Raw genomic sequence first — 24,271 nt, 5'->3', positions numbered from 1 at the left:
TGGACAGCATGCTGTCCATTTAAGAGTGCAGTGTGCATGCGCCGGTGACATCACCGGAGCTGCTAAAGTAAATCTCTCCTAAATGGTGCACATTTAGCAGATGTGTACTGTACCTACTGTTAAGCCTTTTTATAGGCTTACCTGTAGGTATAAATAAATTTTAAAAAAGGCACGAATTGTACATATTTAACTAAAAAATATCCTTCTGATCCAAAAATATCTTTTGTGCTGAAAATGAGACCAAATACTTAGCTATGACTAATATGATTCAGTGTATTAGACTGTCCCAAGGAGCACATGACTTTCCAAATAGCACACAAACACATAATTAAAAACCTTTAAAACCCATCCCAATCAAAAATCCATCCATGAGTCTGCAAATAAGCTCAATAACCAGCTATTGGTTAATGCTGCAATGACTTGGATCACTAGTCATTGAAAATTTTCCATGATCGTACCGATTGAAAGACTTCAGGGAAAAGTGCAATATGCATGATGCCGATATCAAAATAGTACATAATATGATATGCTGAAAGCCCCAAGTTTATATGTGATAACCCATATATTAGCGGGATGGTGTTTATGCAGTTTGACTGGTGGAGCAGCAGATTCCACATGTACCACAATACCAACGGCTTCATGAATGGTGGAGCAGCAATCTGTAATGGAGCTTTAAAGTGTTCACATTTCATGTCTGAGGTTTACAAAGTATATCCCTCTATAGTGTGTACGTGTCTCAATTAAGAGCACTAAGTGTAATCTGTCTGCTGCTTCTTTACTCTGTTATCAGTATAAATCACTTCTGACAAGTTTTCCTGACACCAAAAGAAAAAGGGTAACAGGGGAGGGATCTCCAACTGATTGACAGCCTCGGCTCTGTTCCTGTGTTCTGTGTGAATGGACCTCTTCCCTCTCCTCTAATCAGCTCTCAGTGCTCTCCTCACTGAGCTCTGCAGAGTGTAACGTCAGCTCTCCACCCCCTGTTTTCTGAATGCTCAGAAAAGCTTTACTTATACTCATCACTTTGAACAGATGAAGTTACAGATAAACAGAAGACTGCAGATAAAGGGGCACACCTTTATGTAGGAGGATTTGTTTCATCGCTGTGTATAATTTGAGGCCAATGACTTCACTGGGGTATACTTTAGGGTTTACAACCACCTTAAAGTTCCTTGGCGCATATGTGATCAGTGTCATCCACTGACATAATAAAACAGCTGGAGGAAGTGATGTATTGGGTATAGTGGCATGCCTCCATTCAATCTAACAGACCTCCAGTAGTAGGATTGAGGGGCAGATAAAATACCCAATTGATAACCCTCCTCTCGCAAAGGGATTAACTTGAAAGATCATGTTAAAAATTATATTGGCAATCAACTAGTATTATCAATGATAGGCAAAATATGTAACCATGTATTTGTATGGACAGTAATAGCTTTCATCGTATATTGCCGTTGTTTGCCGTATTGTTAGAAAAGTATCAATTTAAAAAATATGTAGGCACATATAATAAGCTATATCTACTGTGTGAAAATGTATGTTTTTGGTACACTAAATAACAATAATTATTATTATAGCCACAAAGTATTGACCGCAATAAGCATGAACTAAATCCTCAGCATCTATATTCATGTGATTTCTTTTATGTATCAGCATCTTATGAATTTTCTGAATGGATACCTATGTTACAAAATGTTGTCTGTCTTGAGTTATAGTAGTTACTTGCCAATATAATTTATAACATTATCCTGCAGGGTTACTCCCTGTGTGAGGGCGGTGCCTTCAATTACAGTAGGTATTTGCCCCATCCCTCCTTTCTGCTAATAGAGTTCCACTAGATGGAACGCAGGCAATGGTCAATATACCTAATAAAAAATTTCTTCCAGCTGTTCTATTATGTTGGCAGGGCAGGTGGATTTGCCCATGCATGTGCCAAGGGGCGGATTGATACTCCACCATTCCTGATAAAGCTGATTTTGCTACAGTCTGCTGCTCCACCAGTCAAACTGCATTGGACGCTGTCTGATTAGCTACCTGGAAGACCCCATCCTGCTATTATACAGTCTATCCCACACAGACATATTATGTCATGTAGTATTTTGATATCGCTGTCATGCATATAGCACTTCTCCCTGCAGTTTTTGATATGTTATGATCATGGAACATTTTCAGTGAATAGGGACTCGGGTCATTCCAGTATGGAATTCATATGGAGTCTTCCAGTAGCTGGTTATTGAGCTTGTTTTACAGACTGATGGATGGGTTTTTGTTTGGAGTTAGTTTTTTAAATGTTCATAATTATGCATTTGTATGCCATTTGAATAGTTCTGTTCCTTTGGATATAGGTGGTTCTAATAAGCTGAATTTTTTTATTTCAAACACCAGATTTAATCTCAATTTCGGCGTCGTAGACATTTCTGATTTAGAGGAATATTTTTCTATTTGTATATGCTTTGGTCATGTGACGTTGCATGCATTCTAATTGCAGGGATCCCCATCTGCAGTAAAAACAAATAACGAAGGTGATGCATTTCAACTTGTAAGTGACAGGAAGTCAGAACTGGAGAAACTAGATAGCTTTGAGCTCTACACACGACTGAAGGAGGTGGACCCTGAGATGGCAGCAAAACTGCATCCACATGATAAAAGGAAAATTGCAAGGTGAGCATACAAAACAAATACTTCAAGCCTTGATCTGAATGGTGTTAGCTTGATGTAAAATGACACAATGCACAGTACAGTAGATTGTCCTTTTTTATGTTAAAAAAAAAAAAAAAAGATTTTATTCAGATTTTCAAGAAATATATAACGTATTGCAGTAAATTAGGATACAGGTTCCATTTGTAGTAGTCCAGATATTAGTCTACTGATTATGAACACAAAAAAAATTCTAAGAAAGACCAAACGTTGCAAAAGACCAGATATGCATCATTATCGATGTCTAAAGTGAAAGGGTGTAGTGGCCTCCTTATTAATTGCGCATCATAGTCTAAATTGGTCTACTGGCCCTCTAGGCATCTTTCAGAACCACCTGAAAGGGCACTTTCTTAGGGACTCTTCATTTCTTAATCGCACAATTGTTTAAAGGCAACCTAGAGGTCAGAGCCGACTACTTCCGTCTGCCTCTAGCTCCACAGCCACCATGCAGTAGGGCTCAGGTAATGAGAACGAAGAAAGAATAGGAAAGGGAGGTGAGGGAGAAAGAGGGGGCGTGTACAAAAGGGGAACAGATGGAGAGGGGGTGGGGTCCCACCAGCTACCCCCTCCATCTACTGTTGGCCGAGTACATGCACATGGTCTCCCGGGTTTATTGGGTGGACCGTCAGAGAGAACACTGCGTCTTGAAAATGGATCACATGCTGTGTCGCAACAATTCCTCATACATCTAGGAGTTTTTATAAGTGATCCACTCCTCCCAAATAGCTGAAAAGCTAGAGATTTTATCTTTCGAAGTGAATATCAGCTCCTCCATCATCACTATGCGGTCGATACGTAGTGCCCATACTTTTGGTCAGGGAGACAACGTGGACCTCCAATGCACCGGTATACAAAGCCTAGAAGCGTTTTATCAGATGCATCTCTGTCAATTTAAAGTATCTTTTTTGGGGGATTTTTGAAAGGTGAAGGAGCTATTGTGCCAGTGAAAACTCCAATGGGAGCGAAAAGATAGCAGTCGTCGCCTCATGTACCTTACGCCAATACTACTGAATCGGTGGGCATGACCACCAGATGTGGAGAAAAGTGCCTATGTCCGTTGTACAACGCCAGCAATGTTCCGGCACTGTTGGAAAGATCCTATGAAGCAACTCTGGGGTCTTATACATCTAGTTTTAAGCTTTATATCCATTTTCCTGTGTATTTACATTGAGGAAACCTTTGTGTTTAAACAGATGAATGCGATCCCAGTTAGCATCCCCTATCTCCATACCCAAGGCTGATTCCCAGAATGCATGATCTGAGCGCATAGAAGCATACGACTCCCCGAACATGGAGGCATATAGGGCTGAGATCACATGACTAGGGGGCGAGGGGCTTGAACACAGAGATTTGAACACCGTAGGAGCTTTCGTGCATTTTTCTTTTTTCGCTGGGACGTCTAGAAAGTGTTTTTAGTTGCCTATAGGACCAAGAGGGAAAGGACTTAGTGTTAGACAATGCAGCAAGATCCTGTAGCTATAGAAACTTGCTTCTGCGGAAAAAATGTTTTGCCTGCATCCGTGCGTATGGCCATTCCTTTAATAGGTAGGTGTTCGCCAATCCCGGAGGGAAGTCTGGATTATCTCTAATGGGGTGATCGAGCATTCCGTGGCCAACAGCGCATGGACTTTACATACCCTGTCAAATGCCTTGAGAGTTGCCCCAGTAAAGGGATGCACGTGGAGGTTAGGTGGCATATGTTGTTCAGAGACCCAGGGTATCGAGCCCAGCTCAGATTCCGCAATCTGACGCTCGAGATTTACCCAGCTTTTGCAACAGGTGTGCACTCTCCAATCGACCACCCTAGTCATGTGGACTGCCCAGTAATATCGCTGTAGGTCAGGGAGGCCAATACCGCCTTTAGCTTTTGGTAGTACTAGCTTCAACCATCCGATGCGAGATGATTTTGTACCCCACAGGAAAGATCTACACATCTTCCTGTAGGCCGTAAAAAAAAAAAAAAAAAAAACAAGGAGGGCGATAAGCGGATCGGGACGTCTGCATTTTGTATAATAGGCAAGGTAAAAACCATCATCTTTAAGGTGGAGGCCCAACCAAACCAAGATAGGGTGGGTACATGCCACTTAAGGAGATCCTGTTGTATAACTTTCAGTTCAGATAAGAAATTGTTGATTGTCCTTTTATAGTGTAGTGACAGGGGTATAACTGTTCCCTGTGCATTTATCATGGGAAACCCTCAAAGCATGAATTACATGATAGAAAATGGAGCTTTAATGAGTAATGGTTAGGTGAACAGTACCTTTTATGAAGTATAACATTCGTGTTATGCAGTTCACCTTTCTCAAAGTGACCTAGCAATGTACAAATCTTTGAATACCAGGAAATCGCTGGGAAACCGCATCATGCTGGAAGAGAAGTTCTTTTTTGTTGCCCTGGCACTGACCTGACCAGCTGGGCTGGAAGGCAATGCTTCCTACAAAGCTATGTGAGGTGTTATGACATGATCTAATCCAGTTTTTCTCAAGGCGCCGAAACAGGTCATGTTTGTAGGCTTTCTATTATTTTGCACAGGTGATTTGATCAGTTTTACTGCCTTAGTAATTACCACAGCTGTTTCAGCTGAGGGAAATCCTGAAAACATGACCTGTTAGGGCGCATTCAGGACTGGAGTTGAGAAACCCTGATCTAATCTACTGTTTTGGCATTTGAAGTGAAAGTCATTCATTTAACTGGGTATATTCGGTGAACCAGTGCAGATGACATTGTTGATATGCAAAGCACGTAACCAATGGTAATACAATTTTAGTTTCTGAAATTTAGATCTTTGGAATCTGTGCTTTTTTTTTTTTTTTTTTTTTTTTTTTTTTGACTTTGCCAGTTTGCACATTTATTATTTGCATTGTGGATTAGAACTAATTATGGAAAAACACAGGCATTGTATAATAGTATAGTATTGGAGAGTACATCTTAAACCTCCACGTTTTTTTTTTTTTTTTTTTTCCTTCTTTCTTTTCTTCGTTGTGTGTTTCCATAGGTTATAATTTTCAACTGATATTTTTATTTGAAAGTGGTTCTCAAGGTTTTTTAACTTAATGCATTTTCTGTATAGGTAAAAACTTCTGGGTGCAGCTCCCCCTTCCATCCCCCCTTATACTTACCTGAGCCCCATCTCGATCAAGCCATGGGCATGAGAGCAGCTACTCTCCAGGGTCTCTCTCCTCATTGGCTCACACAGCAGCAGGAACCATTGGATCCTGCTGCAGTCAATCACAGCCAGTGAGCAGCTCAGGAGCTTGCTATTGGGGGTACTCAGCAAGGGGGATGAGCCAGGACTGCGGATCGCAGACGGGGGACCCAAAAAGAGTATTCAGGCTGCTCTGTGCAAAACCATTGCATGGAGCAGTTAAGTATAACTAACATTTTTTTTTTTTTTTTTTTTATGGGGGTACGGTACCTTTTTTTTCATTTAGCAAAAAGCTTTGTTCTTGCACCTCAGTGCTCTGTGCTGGAATTGATGACTAACAACAACATCCCTAATCACAAGTGTTGTAGTACAAAGACTTGTACTGCAGAGGAGCAGGGAGGGTCTGTTTGACCAGGTCCGTTTTAAAGTAGTTTAGCTAGTGGGGTCAAATTTTGGTGTCTGCCAAATCCACATTGCAACTGCTGTAAAAGGAAAGTGGAGACTGTGAAATTTAGACATTATGCTAATAACCGCACTTTCCAATTTCCTGTGAATTGGAAAAAGTCGTACCCCATGATTTCCAATGAGTACCATTTATATCTGTGTGACTTCATAGTAGTCCCTGTACTATTTTGGTCCAACTTTGATGCCAGTTGAGGTCCATAGACCTCAACTTTGCACAGGCATTCCCTGAAATCGTGCAAATTTTGAGTCGCGGCAGTGTGAAAGGGGCCTAAACCTTACCTTCACCAATGCCACCTTCCCACCATTACTTCTGTGATTTATTTTATTTTTACTCGCAGGGTGGATTTGATTTTGAATCAAGTCAATTTAAATCGCAATTTAAATCCACTCAATATAAATCATAATTTTTAAAGAGTAACTGTCATCTGTCCCGCGGCGGCTCCTCCTCTGACACGCTGTTGACTCACCGAAAGTCCCATTCTCTTTAATGGGACGGCTGGTGACTTATTCTTGCTGGTAGTTCGAATCTTTAATTTTTGCCAACAAAATGAAGGTTTCCTATTTAGAATAATAAGCTGGTCAGGTTAGTAAAACAGCGATATCAGAACCTTTTTAGGTTATTAGGTTAATCGCACATAGTTGGAGAACTACTCAAATTAATTTAACCGCTTACGGACCGCCCGCTGTCATTATACATTGGCTGTTTGAAAAGGGATATCGTCATGGTAGCAGCTAGCTGCCATAACCCTGGTATCTTCTTTTTCAGCAGGCTGTCCACTTTCAGATAAAAGTGGTCTCTGCGGTGGATTCGTCGCAAGATCACTTATCGGCGGCGGGAGAGGGGCCCACTTCTCTTACCGGAGCCGTCAGTAGCGGCGGAGGCAATCGTGTCCTGGCACGTCTGTGGTATGGAGATGAGTGAGCGGAAGATGGCCCCCACCCGTCTCCATATCACTGCAGGCCTCTTAAAAATACTTTTTGAAAAAAAAAAAAAGACATTTTATTTATTTTTTTTATTGATTGATAATAAATGGCTTCAGCCAAACATTAACCATGAGTGAAAGAAAAGTTTTTGTGTTATCGTTCTTTGATAAATGGCCAAGAAATCATAAATTCTGCCAGAGTATGTAAACTTATGAGCACAATTGTATCAGCTGGGTCCACAAAAAAAAAAAAAATCGGTCCTTTTCATCACAGCACATCTTCTCATGATGTTTCATTCAGGCCACCAGGCCTTGCACCTCTTTGTTGCATTGCTTGCATTTTGCACACATACCAGTTCATTAAAATATTCCCAAACTGGGTCTCTTTTACAGCCTGCTGCCATTTTGCTCCTCAAGGGAGGAATAAAGCACTTCACTGCTTGCCCTTCCTCCTCACAATTAGAGCCTGGTACAGATGCATTTCTCTTCAACCATACAGTTTGTAGTGTACATAGATTTGCAAAACAATGGGATAAAGGAATATTCCTGAACTTTTGTTTTATCTCATGGGTACTGTGAAATTGTGTGAATGCATCAATGCAGTGCATGTTATCTCAGCTTGCAGAGCTTGGATTCATTGAATGAGTTTACCAAAAATTTGCATATTGCGGAATATACAGCCTCATGCTACATAGCCAAGCTCCATGCTGAATAAGCTAAATAATTATTGTATGTTAAATAGAAAACTACATTTTTACCCCAAAAGCATTTTATTAAAATAAATTTGATTAAAATAAAAAAAATCCACTTTTTTTTTTTTTTTTAATTTTTTTTTTTTTTTTATCCACCCTGCTTGCTTGATAGCACAGGCCCCACTCTTTGTTTTAGCTTTTATTTTTTTCTGTTTACTAGTTTGTTTGTTTTTTTTTTTTTTTCTTTGTTTTTGAGAAATGATATAGAACGACATAGAAACAAACCCCTGTACAACTGAATCTACATGGTACAGGAACTTGACATAATACACTGTGTTCAGAATTCTACTTCCATTCAAATATATGCAATATAAACAGACATATCATTCATTTGGGAATGATGAGATCAAAAAGGACTTCTGAGGAAAGGAATTATTCATTTGAGCAGTTGTAGAGATGGGTTTAGCTTTATCAATATGTATGTTAGTTTGAATTCCAAATATTATCTAAAGGAAACCAAAATATCTGTTCCAAATTGGGTATATATCTTTTAGGACTTTCATAGGTCCTCTCGTATGTGGGTTAAGAAAATGAGGGGACAGCGCATATTCTGAACATAAAGTACATTCATATTCGATGAATCCTGATCGCATTGTGTATACAAAGGCTTTTATTGTATCTTCAAATTTAGTGTACAAATGTGCTGCTTGCTTTGTGTAATCTTAACCAGTGTGCTTATTGTGGAGGAATAGTGGAAAAGCAAGTCTGGTAACATACTTTCTCGCAAGAGCTGACTTGTCTGTAACCTATTTAGGACATCTTTGTAGTGTGTTCTTGTACTTCTCCCTTTTCTAGGGCTGCTGGGATATTTATGCAGCTCATCTCAATTGATGCTGAGATCTGTTAGTAGGGGGTAAAGAGCATTGCCTACCTTACAAACAGTGCTTGACGATGACCCAGTGACCGTGTGTCTGCCACGCAGGAGCCTGCAGGTGTTTGAGGAGTCTGGCTTTCCCCATACCGAACACCTTAGATGGCAACAGGAAGATGGAGGTGGCCCCCTAGGTGGATCCTTAAGGTATCCAAACCCTTGTATCCTGTGGCTACATTCAGATCAGCAAGGTAAGTCTGTCTTTCTAAACTTCCTAAGACTGCTGTTTTGGTATACTTTTCAGGAACTAATGTAAATGGTTTCTCATCACAATTTTTTTGTTACAGTACTTAATACCAGGCTGAATGCCAGGGTTGATGAGATGTTGCAGATGGGACTTATAAAGGAGCTACAAGACTTTCACGAGCGCTACAATGCACAGCTTGTTGCACAATCTGAGTAGGTGTGGCACAGCACTTAATTTATAAAATTATACGTGCTTGATTTTGTGGTTTTGTTTTTTTTTCCCCCTTACGAATATAAAAATATTAAGATCATATAGGCACAGTAGCCAAGCAGTTATTAGTTTGAGAACATCCTTTGACCTTTAGTAACGCAACCAATAGAGCAGTGGCCAATCAAAATTCTCCTTTCAAAATGGAATGAAGGCAGATTCACAAATTTATTTATTTTTTTTTTTTTTGCTTGCTATGATTTTACTGTAACTAATGCACTGCCTAATGTTTAATACCCATCTTCTTTTTCCTAAGTCAAGATTACCAACATGGTATTTTCCAGTCAATTGGGTTCAAAGAATTCCATGAATATCTGGTGACTATGGATAACAGTAACCCAGAACAGAAAAAGGTTCTTCTGCAGAGAGGTGAGCAGTGCACTTTCTTTCACAATCCTTATGTATTTCATTGTCATCTTACTAAGGGCACAAAGTGTAATAAACTTTATAGATATGAGCGTAACCAACATTACATTTATTTTCTAGGGATCGAATCTCTGAAGCAGAGAACTCAAAAATATGCCAAGAAACAGAATAAATGGGTGAAGAACAGATTTTTGAAAAGTATGTTTGTTCAGTCATTCAATCTTTTTTAAATCGGTATCTGTATTTTAAACTGGTAGGCACTGTTGCAGGTGGAGATTGCCATGCCAAAAAAAATCCTTTTTTTTGCAGCATCATCTAGGAGCAATTGTTTTCCAGCTTTCCACAACATTCTTCTTCAAATGTAAGGAAGCTGTGCTTGAGTTGATAGAGCTCTGACAGCAGTTGGCACAAACTACTTGCTTGGGTGGACAGAGGATGGACAGATCTGGGCAGTGATTGGTCAACATGAACGATGTGGTGGAAATGGGGGGAAAAAAAGATGGAACGGACACAATAAGCATAAAGAAAGTTAAACTAATATAGGGCAGGGTCTGATGGGTTGACATTGGGGCGAAATAGAAATTGATTCACAGAAAAAATGAGCATATTGAGGCCAGACAGCTAAAGTAGAATTAGAGTATAGGCAAAACCTTTTTTTTTTTTTTTTTTTTTAGAGTAATGGATGGGTATAACCCCCTTTTTGTCATGTGTCTCATTGGGGAGATTTACCTTTTTATGTCCTGTCCCATGGCAAAGCAGCAAGTGAGTGGGAATTCCTGCAAACTAATGGAATTCATTGGGGGCCCGAATTAGTGTCTCTATTGGAAGATTTCCCCTCTGTTACTTTTCTGGGTACAACTCAAAATGTGGCATTTTCGTTTACTTTTTACTTTCAATGATAACGGTAAACAGGACAAATGGAGAGGGTGAACTTCCCTAGAGGTAGCAATAAAAACCCAACAGGTGTTCAAATTACTTTCCACTCTATCCAAATCTGAAAAAAAAGTTATGCTTTTTGGATATTGTTAACCAGCAGTCGCTCACAATCTAACGTTGCCATACTGAGGATATTTTAATCTACATTCCCCATTTCACAGCTCTCTGACACCTACAGGCTCAATTAACAGGCAGAAACTAATTGGTGTGCTTTCATGGCCACTTAAGGTCCGCCCAGTGTAAACCCCCACCTCAGGATTTTGCTAGTGTCGTAGGAGGATGGATGCCTTTTTTCTTCATCTGTTTAATAAAATTACCCTATTTTTGCTAGCACCTTTTTTCAACAAAACTGCTGTTCTTTCTGATTGCAGCCTCTGTCAGCCTGCCGTGTCCAGACCCCACTGGACATTGCGTGGATAGCCTAGAAGTGACATTTGGCCACTGAGTTCTGCATAGGGTTCATTCCAGACTCTGTTCTGGTAAAACATTGAATAGTGAGCAGCTTTTCTGGTCAAGAAAAGCTGCCATTGCCTCAGCACTTCCCCTGTATTTACGGATTCACTTTGTGAGTGGGCTAGTTGGGCCAAGCATTGGGAGCTACTTCAAGTATGTAGGTGACTGGACGCTTTTAAAATACCCCGTTTTCACTGTGGAAGGGTTTCTGCCCTTGTTTCAAAGACCATTGGCCTCACTCTTTGATTAAGGAGTATGAGTCCCCCTGTTCGTTCCCCTGTGACTCCTTGGGATCTGAATTTGCTTCTCTTTGTGCTTTGGAAATCCATTAAAGGCATTTCTTTTTTTCCTTTGTAGCCCCCACCTCTGTTCTTGCCTAAGGTAGATTTTGCCTTTCCACCTCAAACGGGGCATTGATCTTCCATCCCTCTATCTGACACTGGGTCAACAAAATTAAATTTCTCTACATTGTAAGTGGTTCAAGCTGTAAGGCCTCGTACACACGGGTGGACTTTTCGACCGGACTGGTCCGAAGGACTGAATCCGGCGGACAATCCGACCGTGTGTGGGCTGCATCGGACTTCCAACGGACCGTTTCGGTCGGATATCTGACGGACTTTAGATTTGAAACTTGCTTCACATCTTCCCGCCGGAACTCCGCCGGACTCAGTTCCTATCGGAAAGCCCGTTCGTCTGTATGCTGGTCCGATGGACCAAATACGACGCAAGGGCAGCTACAGCACCTGCCCACGAGAATGTTTCCAGCGCAATCCTATCGTGCTGATTCTCGGCGACAGGGTGCTGCATCTCGCGCTTGCTGCAATAGGAAAATCAAATTTGGGTCCCCCCAAAATCCTTACCAGGCCCCTATGCGAGCACGCAGCCCGGCCGGTCAGGAAAGGGGGTGGGGACGAGCGAGTGCCCCACCCTCCTGAACTGTACCAGGCCACATGCCCTCAACATGGGGGGGAGGGGGCGCCCCGCCCCAAAGCACCTTGTCCCCATGTTGATGAGGGCAAGGGCCTCTTCCCGACAACCCTGGCCGTTGGTTGTCGGGGTCTGCGGGCGGGAGGCTTATTGGAATCCGGGAGCCCCTTTAATAAGGGGGCCCCCAGATGCCGGCCCCCCACCCTATGTGAATGATTATAGGGTACATCGTACACATACCCATACACCTAGAGAAAAAAGCGTCAATAAAAAAACACACTACACAGATTTTTAAAGTAATTTATTAGGCAGCTTCCGACTTCGGGGGTCCTCTTCCGACTTCGGGGGTCCTCTTCCGACTTCGGGGGTCCTCTTCCGACTTCGGGGGTCCTCTTCCGACTTCGGGGGTCCTCTTCCGACTTCTGCGCTTTCTCCGGCCTCTTCTCCCGATGTTCGGCCTCTTCTCCCAGTGTCCGGTTCCTCCGCTATATTCTGCCGCTCTTTTGCTAGCGGTGGCCCGGTCTTCTGCGTCGTCTTCTTCCCTCTTCTCTTCTTCCGATGTTGACACGACGCTCTCTCCTGCTGTAATGCTGTGTGGACGGTGCGTAATGACTTATATAGGCATGGGGCGGGGTCACCGGGTGATGTCTTCCGGTGACCCTGCCCCTTATGACATCACAGTCCCAGCATGCCCCGGGACTGTGACGTCATAAGGGGGTGGGGTCACCGGATCACATCACCCGGTGACCCCGCCCCATGCCTATATAAGTCATTACGCACCGTTCACACAGCATTACAGCAGGAGAGAGCATCGTGTCAACATCGGAAGAAGACGACGCAGAAGACTGGGCCACCGCTAGCAAAAGAGCAGCAGAAGATAGCGGAGGAGCCCGGCAGAAGAATCGGACACCGGGAGGAGAGTCGGAAAAGTCGGAAGAAGACCCCCGAAGTCAGAAGAAGACCCCCCCCCGGAGCTGCCTAATAAATTACTTTAAAAACCTGTGTAGTGTGTTTTTTTTTTTTTTTTTTTTGACGCTTTTTTCCCTAGGTGAATAGGTAGGGGTACATTGTGGGGGGCCAGGATCTGGGGGCCCCCTTATTAAAGGGGGCTCCCAGATTCCGATAAGCCCCCCGCCCGCACACCCCGACAACCCCGACAAAGGGGTTGTCCCCACCCCCTTTCCTGACCGGCCGGGCTGCGTGCTCTGATTAGGGGTCTGGTATGGATCTTGGGGGGACCCCCACGCCGTTTTTTTTTTTTCAGCGTAGGGGGTTTCCCATAGAATCCATACCAGACCTAAGGGCCTGGTATACCCTGCGACGGGGCCTGCAAGGTGTCAATCTCGCCGATAAAAGCGGCGAGATTGACTTCCTTTTCTAGTCCCGTCGTACCCGAGTCACGTTCAAAATGAACGGACTTGTCCGTGTGTGGGCAAGTCCGTTCATTCAGAAAGTCCGTCGGGAAGACTGGCGGACCTAGTCTGCCGGAAAGTCTGGTTGTGTGTAGGCAAGTCCATCCGTGCAGAAAGTCCGTTGGGAAGACCGGCGGACCTAGTCTGCCGGAAAGTCTGGTCGTGTGTAGGCAAGTCCGTCCGTGCAGAAAGTTCGTCGGGAAGACCGTCGGACCTAGTCTACCAGAAAGTCCGGTCGTGTGTACGCTGCATAGGAGTCTATCTCTGTCACGGTTTCTTTCAGAAAGTCCCTGGAAGGATGCTTTGGTATCTCATTCCACCATCTCTAGGTAGCTCAGACATAATGCTATCCAAGCTTATGGTTTTAAGGATTGGATTCCACCCTTCCCTGTCAAGGCACATTCTACTAAATCTGAGGGCTTTTTAGTATTAAGCAACTATTTCTCAGATTTGACAGGCTGCCACCTGGTCTTTTGTTAACACTTTCTCAGACTTTTACCAGGTAGATGTTGTAGCCTCATTCTATACCAGCTTTGGGTGTAAGTTCTATGGTGTTTTTTTTTGGGCCTGTTAAAGACTTCTGTGATCCTCAGAAGACAAGAAATAAATAAAATAGGATTTTTGTGCTTCTGATCATGCTTTCGTACTGCCAAAATGCAAGGCATGCAAGTGGTGGGAGGGGTTACTCTGTTCTGTTGGTGGCAGTATAACCTGAAGGTGAATGACTTGCTGTGTCCCTCAATGGACTCTATGTAAAGGATTTTATGGGGAGTAAAAAAAAAAAATTATATTTTCCCGATTGTGCGATAACTGTGACACCTATAACATGGTCATACAAAGTTTAACAAACAAACCTCACTTGGCCTTCATATTTTGGACATGCACATAACAAAAAAATGATTTTAAAGTTTACAGTATACTGTTTGAAAAAAAGAGTTACAGGTGCAGCTTAGCTCGCTGCCAGCAGCGTGTCAAAAAATGACTGCCTAGAATATGCAGCAGCTATATGCTAATATATACTCATCCTGGTGGTACTTGCGTACAGAGGGCAGTACATAGGTCTAGTTCAGATGTGTGTGTATATCAGCCTACAGTCACTACATATGTCAGCCTGTCATTGATTTTAAAAGGCTCCTTGCAGCAGGCTGTATGCTGCAGCTGTGACTCCTGGGCAATTTTATATGCTTTGAAGCCGTGTGTACCTACCCTTTTACGTACAGCCGTGGCCAAAAGTTTTTAGATCTTTTAGTCAGATGTTACTATGGTATACTAAAGTATAATTACAAGCATTTTAAAAGTGATATTTGCAATATTTGCAGTGTTGACACTTCTTTTTCAAGACCTCTGCAATTTGCCCTGGCATGCTGTCAATCAACTTCTGGGCCACATCCTAACTGATGGCAGCCCATTCTTACATAATCAATGCTTGGAGTTTTTAAGAATTTGTGTTTTTATTTATTTTTTTATTTTAACACCCACCTCTTGAGGATTGACCACAAGTTCTAAATGGGATTAAGGTTTGGGTAGTTTCCTGGCTATGGACCCAAAATTTCGATGATTTGTTCCCCAAGCCACTTAGTTATCATTTTTGCCTTATGGCAAGGTGCTCCATCATGCTGGAAAAGGCATTGTTCATCACCAAACGGTTCTTGGATGGTTGGGAGAAGTTGCTCTCGGAGGATGTTTTTGTACCATTCTTTATTCATGGCTGTGTTTTTAGACAAAATTGTGAGTAAGCCCCACTCCCTTGGCTGAGAAGCAACCCACACATGAATGGTCTTAGGATGCTTTGCTGTTGGCATGACACAGGACTGTTGGTAGTACTGACCTTTTCTTCTGTGTACAAGGTCAATCCTGATGCTGATTGTACTGAGAGCAATATTGCCATTGTTGCCTTTCTGAATCGAATCCTCTGGCTTCAATACATTGTGAGTTACTGACCTGGAACAAGCATGAAGCAAATTGTTTCATAGTGAAGTTTTGAACAAGTGATCTGCTTACTGGTTCCATGTAGAGGTCGGTAGTAGTAGTAGAGCCGTCGTACTCCCCCCCCCCCCCCCCCCAATAATACAGACTTCCTTTAAATATTACGGGCTGCCGTTGCTAAACTCTCCTTTTGAAATTGCTAGCAGACCCAAAGGTTTGTTGCTTTGTCACTGCCCTGAAACATGTATATAGATCTGCAATTTTGACTTCATACTGGCACTTTGGCTATAATAATTTGTATTTATCTGTAACATTCATAGGTATGTGCAGTGTCATTTCAGCATAGGCTGAAAATGCTGTTTGAATAAAGTGATAGGTTCACTTACAATGTTAACCCAATGTATTTATACCTTTCTAAAACCTTTATACATTTTTGGAACTGCAATTGGAGAAAAAGCCAACTCCAGGAAGTGTATGCAGCTCACCAGCACAGGCCAATACTGGTAGTATTTATAAATGGTATAAAATCTGAAGACCTGGCTATACCCACGCTCAAACAGAAATATATAGTTGTGCTAATTACTTAAAGTGATTGTAAACCTTCACCTTGTAAAACAACCCATTCAGTCTAAAAAAAAAAATGAAAGGCAAAACATTTGTGTATCGATTTATAAAAACTTTATAAATGCCCCCCCCCCCCCTTCTTTTTTTTTTTTTTTTTTATATATAAGTGATCACATAATATTTGTTCTCAGCTACATAAGAGCTGGGGGGAGGAGAAGCAGAAGCAGCACACTGGTCTTCATAGTAAATGGCTGTGCAGGAAGGGGGTGTCAGGACAAGTCTGATCATTGGAGGAGAGCAGGCTGAGTTTCCTGCACAGCTAGAGAACTGACCACTGTGTTTTCTTCTGCTTAGTGTGGTCAGTTTTTAATAGGAATGCATTGGCAGGAACACCAGGGATTTCACACAAAGGAGGCAATACAAAGAGAACAGGATACTTTTTCATACTCCCTCCTTATTGGCTGATAATGCAGTGGGAGCCAATCACAGCCAGTGAGCCAATGAGAAGAGGGAGGGGTCGGGGCCAAGCAGCGGCTTGGCGTGTGACTAGACATTCAGAGCAGGGGTTTGGAAGCGAAGCCTGCTTGGGTGCCCCTACAGCAAGCTGTTTGCTGTGGAGACACTTGGCAGGAGGAAGGTGCCAGGAGCGCCAGTGGGGTACCCAAGGAGAGGAGGATTGGGACCTCTCTGTGCAAAACCACTGCACAAAGAAGGTTGTTATTACGTTTGTTATTTAAGGGGGGAAAAAAACAAAAACACTTTTTTTTTTTTTTTTTGGTTACTTAACTCACCAGAAAGTACACAATTGTGAGGTATAAAGCATACACGCTACAGAAAGAGAAAATGTGAACATGTTATCAACAAGTTTTTATGTGTATTGCCTTTTAATCGGACTTGAGTTCTACTTGGGAATTTCTCTAGAACAGGGCGATCTAAAACCTATATTTTATAGACTATGAATGGTGGAATTATCTTCTGACTCTGGCATCCTTTTGTTTTCTGTGCACATTCTTGTTGTGTTTCAGACTTACTCCTCCTCTTCTCTCCACCTCTTCCAGTCTTGGATTGCTGCCAGTGTCAGCAGCTGCTCCTCTAATATTTTACCACAAAGCCCCGCAAGAGACAGGTGCTCAGCCTGTGCTGCAGTTCTCATTTAAGGAAGAGCAGGTGGAAGGCAGGTCATGCTCGGTTGCTGCACTTTGTAATAAAGCACACACAAGCTTTTGGATTTTTTTTTTTTTTATATTCAGTGAGACTACATAAGGACATGTTTTCAGTTTTATCTCAATAACATCGTAACAATATGCATTTTTACTATATTGTAGAATATTTTTTAAATACAACCGCATGTTGTCTGTTTTTCAATATGTATTTAATAATAAACACAATACTTTTTGTACAATTTCAAGGACCTGGACCTAACGTACCCAGTGTGTATGGACTGGATGTGACCGATGTATCTTCTTGGAATGAAAATGTTTTATCACCTGCAATACAGATTGTGAGCAGTTTTATACAGGTTGGTTTTATAGCTGACTCACTTGTGTAATTATCACCAAACTAATATTGAATAATTTTGGTTTAAAGTGGAGTTCCAGTTGTTTGTGTTTATTAAAAGTCAGCAACTACAAAAAGTGTAGCTGCTGACTTTAATAAAAACACACCCGCCTGTCCCAGGATCCAGCGATGTGGCCGCCCAAACCCTCGATTCTCTCCCTCAACTCTGGCATTACAACTGTGGGCACCTAGCCGTGACAGCTTGCGGCTTCACAGCCGGGTGTGCACTGCCCATGTGCGAGTTGCGCTGCGCTTCCCACATTGTTGGGCAATCTTCTGGGACCTGTGACATGTCCCAGAAGATTGGAGGGAGGGGGAGAGTTGAACTTCCGCTTGGATCACCTAGGCGGTCCGAGCACAAGTGGGGGTGAGTACCTGTCAAAACTAGAAACTATAAAATGGTGGTCGTTTTTAATTTTTTTGTCACATGGTTTTTCTAACGCAAATTGTTTTTGCATCAAAATGTATTTTGATGTAAAAAACAATCTATGACCCATTTTTTTTGTAAAATACAAAAGATGATGTTGCGCTGAGTAAATGGATACCAAACATGTCGAGCTTTAAAATTGCACACACCCGCGACAAATGTTGTAAATTTTACTATCCGTAGGAGACGGTTTAAAAATCTTTTACAGGTTAGCAATTTATCTACAGAGGAGGTCTAGTGCTAGAATTCCTGCCCATGATCTGACGTTTGCAGCGATACCTCACACGTGTGGGATGATACTTGTTTGCGTGTACGTGGGACCAACGCACACTTTCGCGTTTGCGCGCTAGCATGGGGACGGGGGCACTTTTTTTTTTATTTTTTTTTTTTAATTAACATTTATTTTTTTTCTCTTTTCTTTTACACTGTTTCTTTCATTTTTTTTATCATCACTTTTATTGCTACGACAATGAATGTAAACATACTTGTGACAGGTCCTCTTTATGGGGGGGGGGATCCAGGGTCAGTAAGACCCAAAATCTCTCCTTTGCACTTGAAAGCATTCAAAACGCTAAGATCAGCGTTTTTGAATACTTTCATTTTTTCTTAATGACAGCTATGTCATGTCATTGCTGTATAGGTCTATGGCGGACATGCTGGCTGGTAGCTAGGGTCTCTATTACGCTATTACAAGCAGACCCAAGCTGCTTGTAATAGCAACCGAGTGGCTAGGCCACTACGGTTGCCATTACAAGACAGCCGACCCTTTCGGCTATAAAAAACGGTATTGGGTATCACCCTGGTACAACCATTTAGGGACAACTGACGTACCAGGTAAGTGATTTGGCAGCAAGTTGTTAAATAAATTTCAAATATTTTTTTTCAAGGTTACTGAATCATGGGAAGCTATTTCATTGATGTATGCTTAACCACTTCAGCCCCGGAAGGATTTACCCCCTTCCTGACCAGAGCACTTTTTCCAATTTGGCACTGCGTCGCTTTAACTGCTAATTGCGCGGTCATGCAATGCTGTACCCAAACAAAATTTGCGTCCTTTTCTTCCCACAAATAGAGCTTTCTTTTGATGGTATTTGATCACCTCTGCCGTTTTTATTTTTTTGCGCTATAAATGGAAAAAGACCGAAAATTTTGAAAAAAAAATATTTTCTACTTTTTGTTATAAAAAAAAATCCAATAAACTCAATTTTAGTCATACATTTAGGCCAAAATTTATTCGGCCACATGTCTTTGGTAAAAAAAAATGTCAATAAGTGTATATTTATTGGTTTGCACAAAAGTTATAGCGTCTACAAGCTAGGGTACATTTTCTGGAATTTACACAGCTTTTAGTTTGACTACCTATGTCATTTCTTGAGGTGCTAAAATGGCAGGGCAGTACAACCCCCCCCCCCCCCCCTAAATGACCCCATTTTGGAAAGTAGACACCCCAAGGAAATTGCTGAGAGGCATGTTGAGCCCATTGAATATTAATTTTTTTTGTCCCAAGTGATTGAATAATGACAAAAAAAAAGTTGTGGGAACGTGACAAATTATTTATTTATTTTTTTTTGCACAAAGTTGTCACTGAATGATATATTGCTCACACAAGCCATGGGCATATGTGGAATTGCACCCCAAAATACATTTAGCTGCTTCTCCTGAGTACGGGGATACCACATGTGTGGGACTTTTTGGGAGCCTAGCCGCGTAGATTTCTAAGGGTGTAAATTTTTGATTTCACTCTTCACTGCCTATCACAGTTTCGGAGGCCATGGAATGCCCAGGTAGGCACAAACCCCCCCCCCCCAAATGACCCCATTTTGGAAAGTAGACACCCCAATCTGACCCCCCACCCGCGGGCAGGCAAGGACTTACCTGTAAGTCCTTTTGCCTGCCCGTGCCATTCTGCCGACGTACATCGTCGTGCGGCGGTCGGCAACTGGTTAAAAAACACAATACTTGTTTTTATAATTAAATGTAATGAAATGCATCTACAAATCTACAAGATACTGGGACCACAGGCCCCTAACCCTCCAACCCTGATAGGTTGATGGGCATCAAGATCAATATGCCTCTGCCTGCGTGCCTTGGGCATGGTCATACTTGTTGGCAGTGATTCTTTTCTGGAGCCAAGGTAGTGGGGTATAAAAAAGTGAGCAATGTTTGTGTTGTGTAGCTTGGTTGCTGACATTTTCAAATGGCTCTAAAAAGGTTTTTGCTTCTATCAAGTGGAAAGATGCCCAGCAGCCAATGGCCAGCACCTGTAAAAGGAAATAACACCTAACAGAAAAAAAAAAATGAAACAAGTAGAGTGGGTCATTAATGAGGAAGGGGAATTGGGTACGGGAAACAGAGATGAATCCCCCACCCATCTATGCAAATATGTGAACTGGCTATGATTGTTGTATAAACTATAGGGTCAAAAGGGCCCAATCAAAATCTCCAAGGAGTTAATGCTCAATCCATGGGACCCAGACTTATTCAAGGGGATCACAGCCATCTTCTTGTTCAGTAAGGACCATGCCTTTTTTTTTGTTTCACTTGTGTGACTGTAGGATTAGAGGGCCGCCATGCTTTAGTCAGTACTTGTTTAGCTGCAGTAAACAAGAATGGTAGAAGGCAGAATTGTGAATTTGTACATTCTGCTGCTTTCAAGCTGAACAGTGTTTCTCTGGGTGTCTTGTGGATATCCTTACCTAAAAGGGTGTAAGCTAATTGCTAAACATTAGCCCAGTATCTCATGATTTTGGAGCAGTTCCACCAGGTATTTAGGAGAGTTCCTGGGGATTGACATCTTGAAACCTTTGTCAGAGGAAGGGAGTATGAACCTTGCCAGTTGATATGGAACCATGTACCACTGCAAGTAGTTTGTAGTGTTAAATATATATAATTTATAATTTTTTTTTTCTTAGAGAGGCAAGCCATTGGGCATTTGACTGTGGAGATAGTGCTGGGCATCTTCAGTTGCCACATTTTTGATTGTAGGAGTGGTTGGTTGGGTTTCAGACAAAGTGACTGCTGAGTATAAGGAGTAACATGTCCTTCAGACCTTGAGTAGTGTGAGCCTGGTCAAAAGTGTGACCATCAGCTAGTCCTACAAATGCACAACCCTTGGTGGACAATTTCTTTATATCGGTTCATAATTGTATGATATACCCCCCCTTCTTTTTTTTTTTTTTTTTTTCCCCCTTGGTGAACTAAGCTTTGCTTTAAATTAAACTGACATATTGGGCTCAATTCACTAACATAAGTGAGTCAATTTAACACCATTTTTTGCACAATTCTTATATCTTAATCAACAATACAGGACATAATTTATTCTTAATACATGGGTCATATGCTGCTGACTTCAGGTGATTTTACACTGGCATCAGCTTTGCTGACGACGCCTCCCCAGTGTATCCTTATAAACCTGCCCACCCTGTGAGACAGACTCCAGTTTTTTGCTTGTGTCTTTAGGTTATGAACCCCTTCTACTGTTGGACCCCTTCAAGGGTATACCAACCGTGACGGGCGAAGCTGTATGGGACCAGCAATATGAACAAGGAAAGACAGGGTTTCACTGTATCTTTACATAGCGGTTCCTTGCTATACATGTCTTGTTTGATCATTACTTGGATCTGTCGTACACAGTACATTATATCTTTTTATCCTACAAGACAAACCGCAGTGCTGCTGTTTTTCCAGCATGCTTGTCCGACAGAAGGCGGCCTGCCATACACACGGGCCGAATGTCGGCTGCTTTTTATTGAACCGGCCAATGTCGCCCGGCATTTGGCCCGTGTGTACGGGGCTTATATGACTCTTAACTGTGTACTTCAGACACCATCTTCTGACACCACCTGTGATTGTCTGTTACCTGATACCTCATAGAAACAGCCGCAGGAACTCTGTTAGCATCTGGGCTTTTGCAATTCCTTCATAAAAGACACGCTGAACCCCTTCAGTCCACATCCATTCTGTGAGTACCCTGCAGGGGAAGAACCTCACTTGGCAAAAGTGGATTGCTGGCAATTAGGGGTGTTAGCACATGGGACAAATGGTGATAATGTCAATGCAGGTGTTGAGGAAACTCTCAGGTTGACAGCAGTTCCCTTGTACCAGAACAAAGTCTTGCAATGTCACCACTCCATCCCCCTGATTCAAGCTCCCTCACATACGCACAGTATGAGGCCTGCCAACAGCCATAAATGCTGTTCCCACTGCGGTTCCAGAATGTCTTCTTGCATTAAATAACCTACTGTTTCTTTAGAGGGTATTCCCTCTAAGGATTCAGTTGTTAGGCGTTTGGAGACTCTTTTGAAGTTGTCCTTGCTCTGGTAGGTCTAGCCTTGCAGCTGGCTCTTTGCACTATGTCAGTTGCCCAGAATATGGCAAACTGGACTGGAATACTCCATAGTAAACTCTCTCCAAATATAGATAATCCTATTCAAGATTACAGCGCTTGTCCTCGGCCTACTGTTCTGCATAGACACCATGGAGAATGTGATTAGTCAAATCTCTAGAATGTCCTTATTTTCTGTGCATAATGCACAGAATATTATGGCTCGGAGTTTGGTTGGACGACCCTGCTTGAAAAAAGTGCCTTTTGAGCATGTCCTTCGAAGGTGTGCTCCTCTTTAGAAAATCCCTTGAAACTAAATTGTAGGAGTTAGAAGGAAGGAGGTTCCCACCACAGTATACAGAATCGCACCTCCCCATTGAATTGTCCTCCTATGCCTTACCTGTGAGATCTGTTCGGCGTTTGCTCCTCTAACCCTCATCTACTACAGGCCCATCCTTTTGTGGCAGACCCAAGTCAAAGCTCACCGGACCTGCTCAGAATCCTTCTTGACAAAGTTGGCCTTCACTCTTGAAGGTTGAGAGACATTTGCTTAGAACAGCGACATCCCTGCCTTATATTTCACTCTTCCAGAGAGTTATGTAAAGATTAGCTATTAATGCTGTCCCTACCTGTTCTTGCTTCTTAATAAAAAACAGACCGTTTCCCTATACCTTGACGCAGCTTTATAGTTACGAGGGTTTGTCATCTCCTTACCTTTTAGGGAAAATAACACAGACTTTCAAAATCTTACAAAGGGACACTTTAGGGATAAAACATCTGTCCTAATTACTACAGCTGCAAGGTCCCCTGTACACCTGCCATTATTTCTACTGCAGTAACTAGGCTTCTGCTTGGTTTCTTGTAGATTTGTCACTATATCTCTAGCTCTAATATGAGAGATTTTCTACATTTTTAATAGCAAGCAACATAATGTGTTATACTTCCTGTGGATTCACACATCTATTCCTTTTTTTTTTTTTTTTTTTTTTAAAACCTTATTCACACCCTAAGCATTCAGGGTGCAGCCTTGTACTGTCCAGAGTCTAATGCTTACATTCTTGAGCTGGCCATACACTAGTAGATTTACAGTGTGGTTCCCAGTACGGGAAGCCGTGCTGTAGTTTTCAGTTTGTGGGGTTGCCACTAGGACGCATCTCCTAAGCAGCAGCGTGTTTTTCTTGCCTTTCTGCACCCACTCGGATGAAAGCCTAGCCTCATTGTAATAAAAAAAAAAACTGCTCCGGTGGGCGATCTCAGCAAAACTTTGCTAGTATTCAATTACAGCACCTGAAGGTAGCATCATATAACCCATGGCCTAAGAATAAATTCCTGTATCCTGTACCATACTCCCAAGATAGGAATTTTGACATACTTGCATATTCATATTTTTCTGCATTGAATAAACATTTTACATTTTCGTAAGATGAAAGTCTTATTTCCATTTGAAATCCATTATTTCATAAAGTGTTATTCTAACCCTCTTTTAAACAGTTCCTTTACTTTCTTAGACATCTATTGAAATTCCAGTTATCAGAAGCCTGAACTAGTGTTATTTTAGGGAGTGTGCTTTTGTGAGTTGGAATTTTTATATTCGTTTTATTATAAGGGCCAGTCAAAAAAAAAAAAACCCTGAGATTGCTTTTGTCACTACTGGTAAAATACCACTTGCAGGATAAATAAAAAGCGTGTCATGCACCTTTTTGTAATTAAGACGTAAGATCAAGTTGGTACAGCATTATTTCCTTGAAACCACGCTTTATGAGAGGTAAAACGGCTTTGTACATTGAGCCCATTGTCAAACTTGTTGAACTGCAGACATGGCGCTTGAAGATGATACCAAAGCCCTGCCTACCTACAGTAAGGAAAGTGAAGCTTGGTCCTGCAGCCTTCTGTGCCAATGCTTTTCTATTGGCCAGTGACATTATCTGTCATAATTAAAAATTAATAGAGAGAAGCAGGGGAAGGTGCATGAGTCAAACTTGACCTTCCTTTCTGAAGTTTGCAATTAGAGTGGTTTCCAGATTCCCCGGGTGCTCCAGTAAGTTTTAACGGGTATGTGCAGGGCACCTTGG

The 24,271-nt window shown here is 42.1% G+C and overlaps 1 protein-coding gene across 1 annotated transcript in view; it reads left to right on the top strand.

The window, feature by feature from the left end:
* TRIT1 (tRNA isopentenyltransferase 1) overlaps window positions 1-24,271 on the top strand; it is a 41,944-nt gene that overhangs the window by 14,807 nt on the left and 2,866 nt on the right. The window contains 6 exon segments of the mRNA XM_073615286.1: window positions 2,489-2,661; window positions 8,905-9,044; window positions 9,141-9,252; window positions 9,564-9,676; window positions 9,794-9,871; window positions 17,301-17,410. Coding sequence (XP_073471387.1) covers window positions 2,489-2,661; window positions 8,905-9,044; window positions 9,141-9,252; window positions 9,564-9,676; window positions 9,794-9,871; window positions 17,301-17,410 — 726 coding nt within the window.

This window comes from Aquarana catesbeiana, linkage group LG02 (assembly GCF_042186555.1).
Source record: "Aquarana catesbeiana isolate 2022-GZ linkage group LG02, ASM4218655v1, whole genome shotgun sequence".
Taxonomy (NCBI): domain Eukaryota; kingdom Metazoa; phylum Chordata; class Amphibia; order Anura; family Ranidae; genus Aquarana; species Aquarana catesbeiana.
Note: the sequence above shows the minus strand (reverse complement) of the source record. Positions and strands in the feature narration are given on the sequence as shown.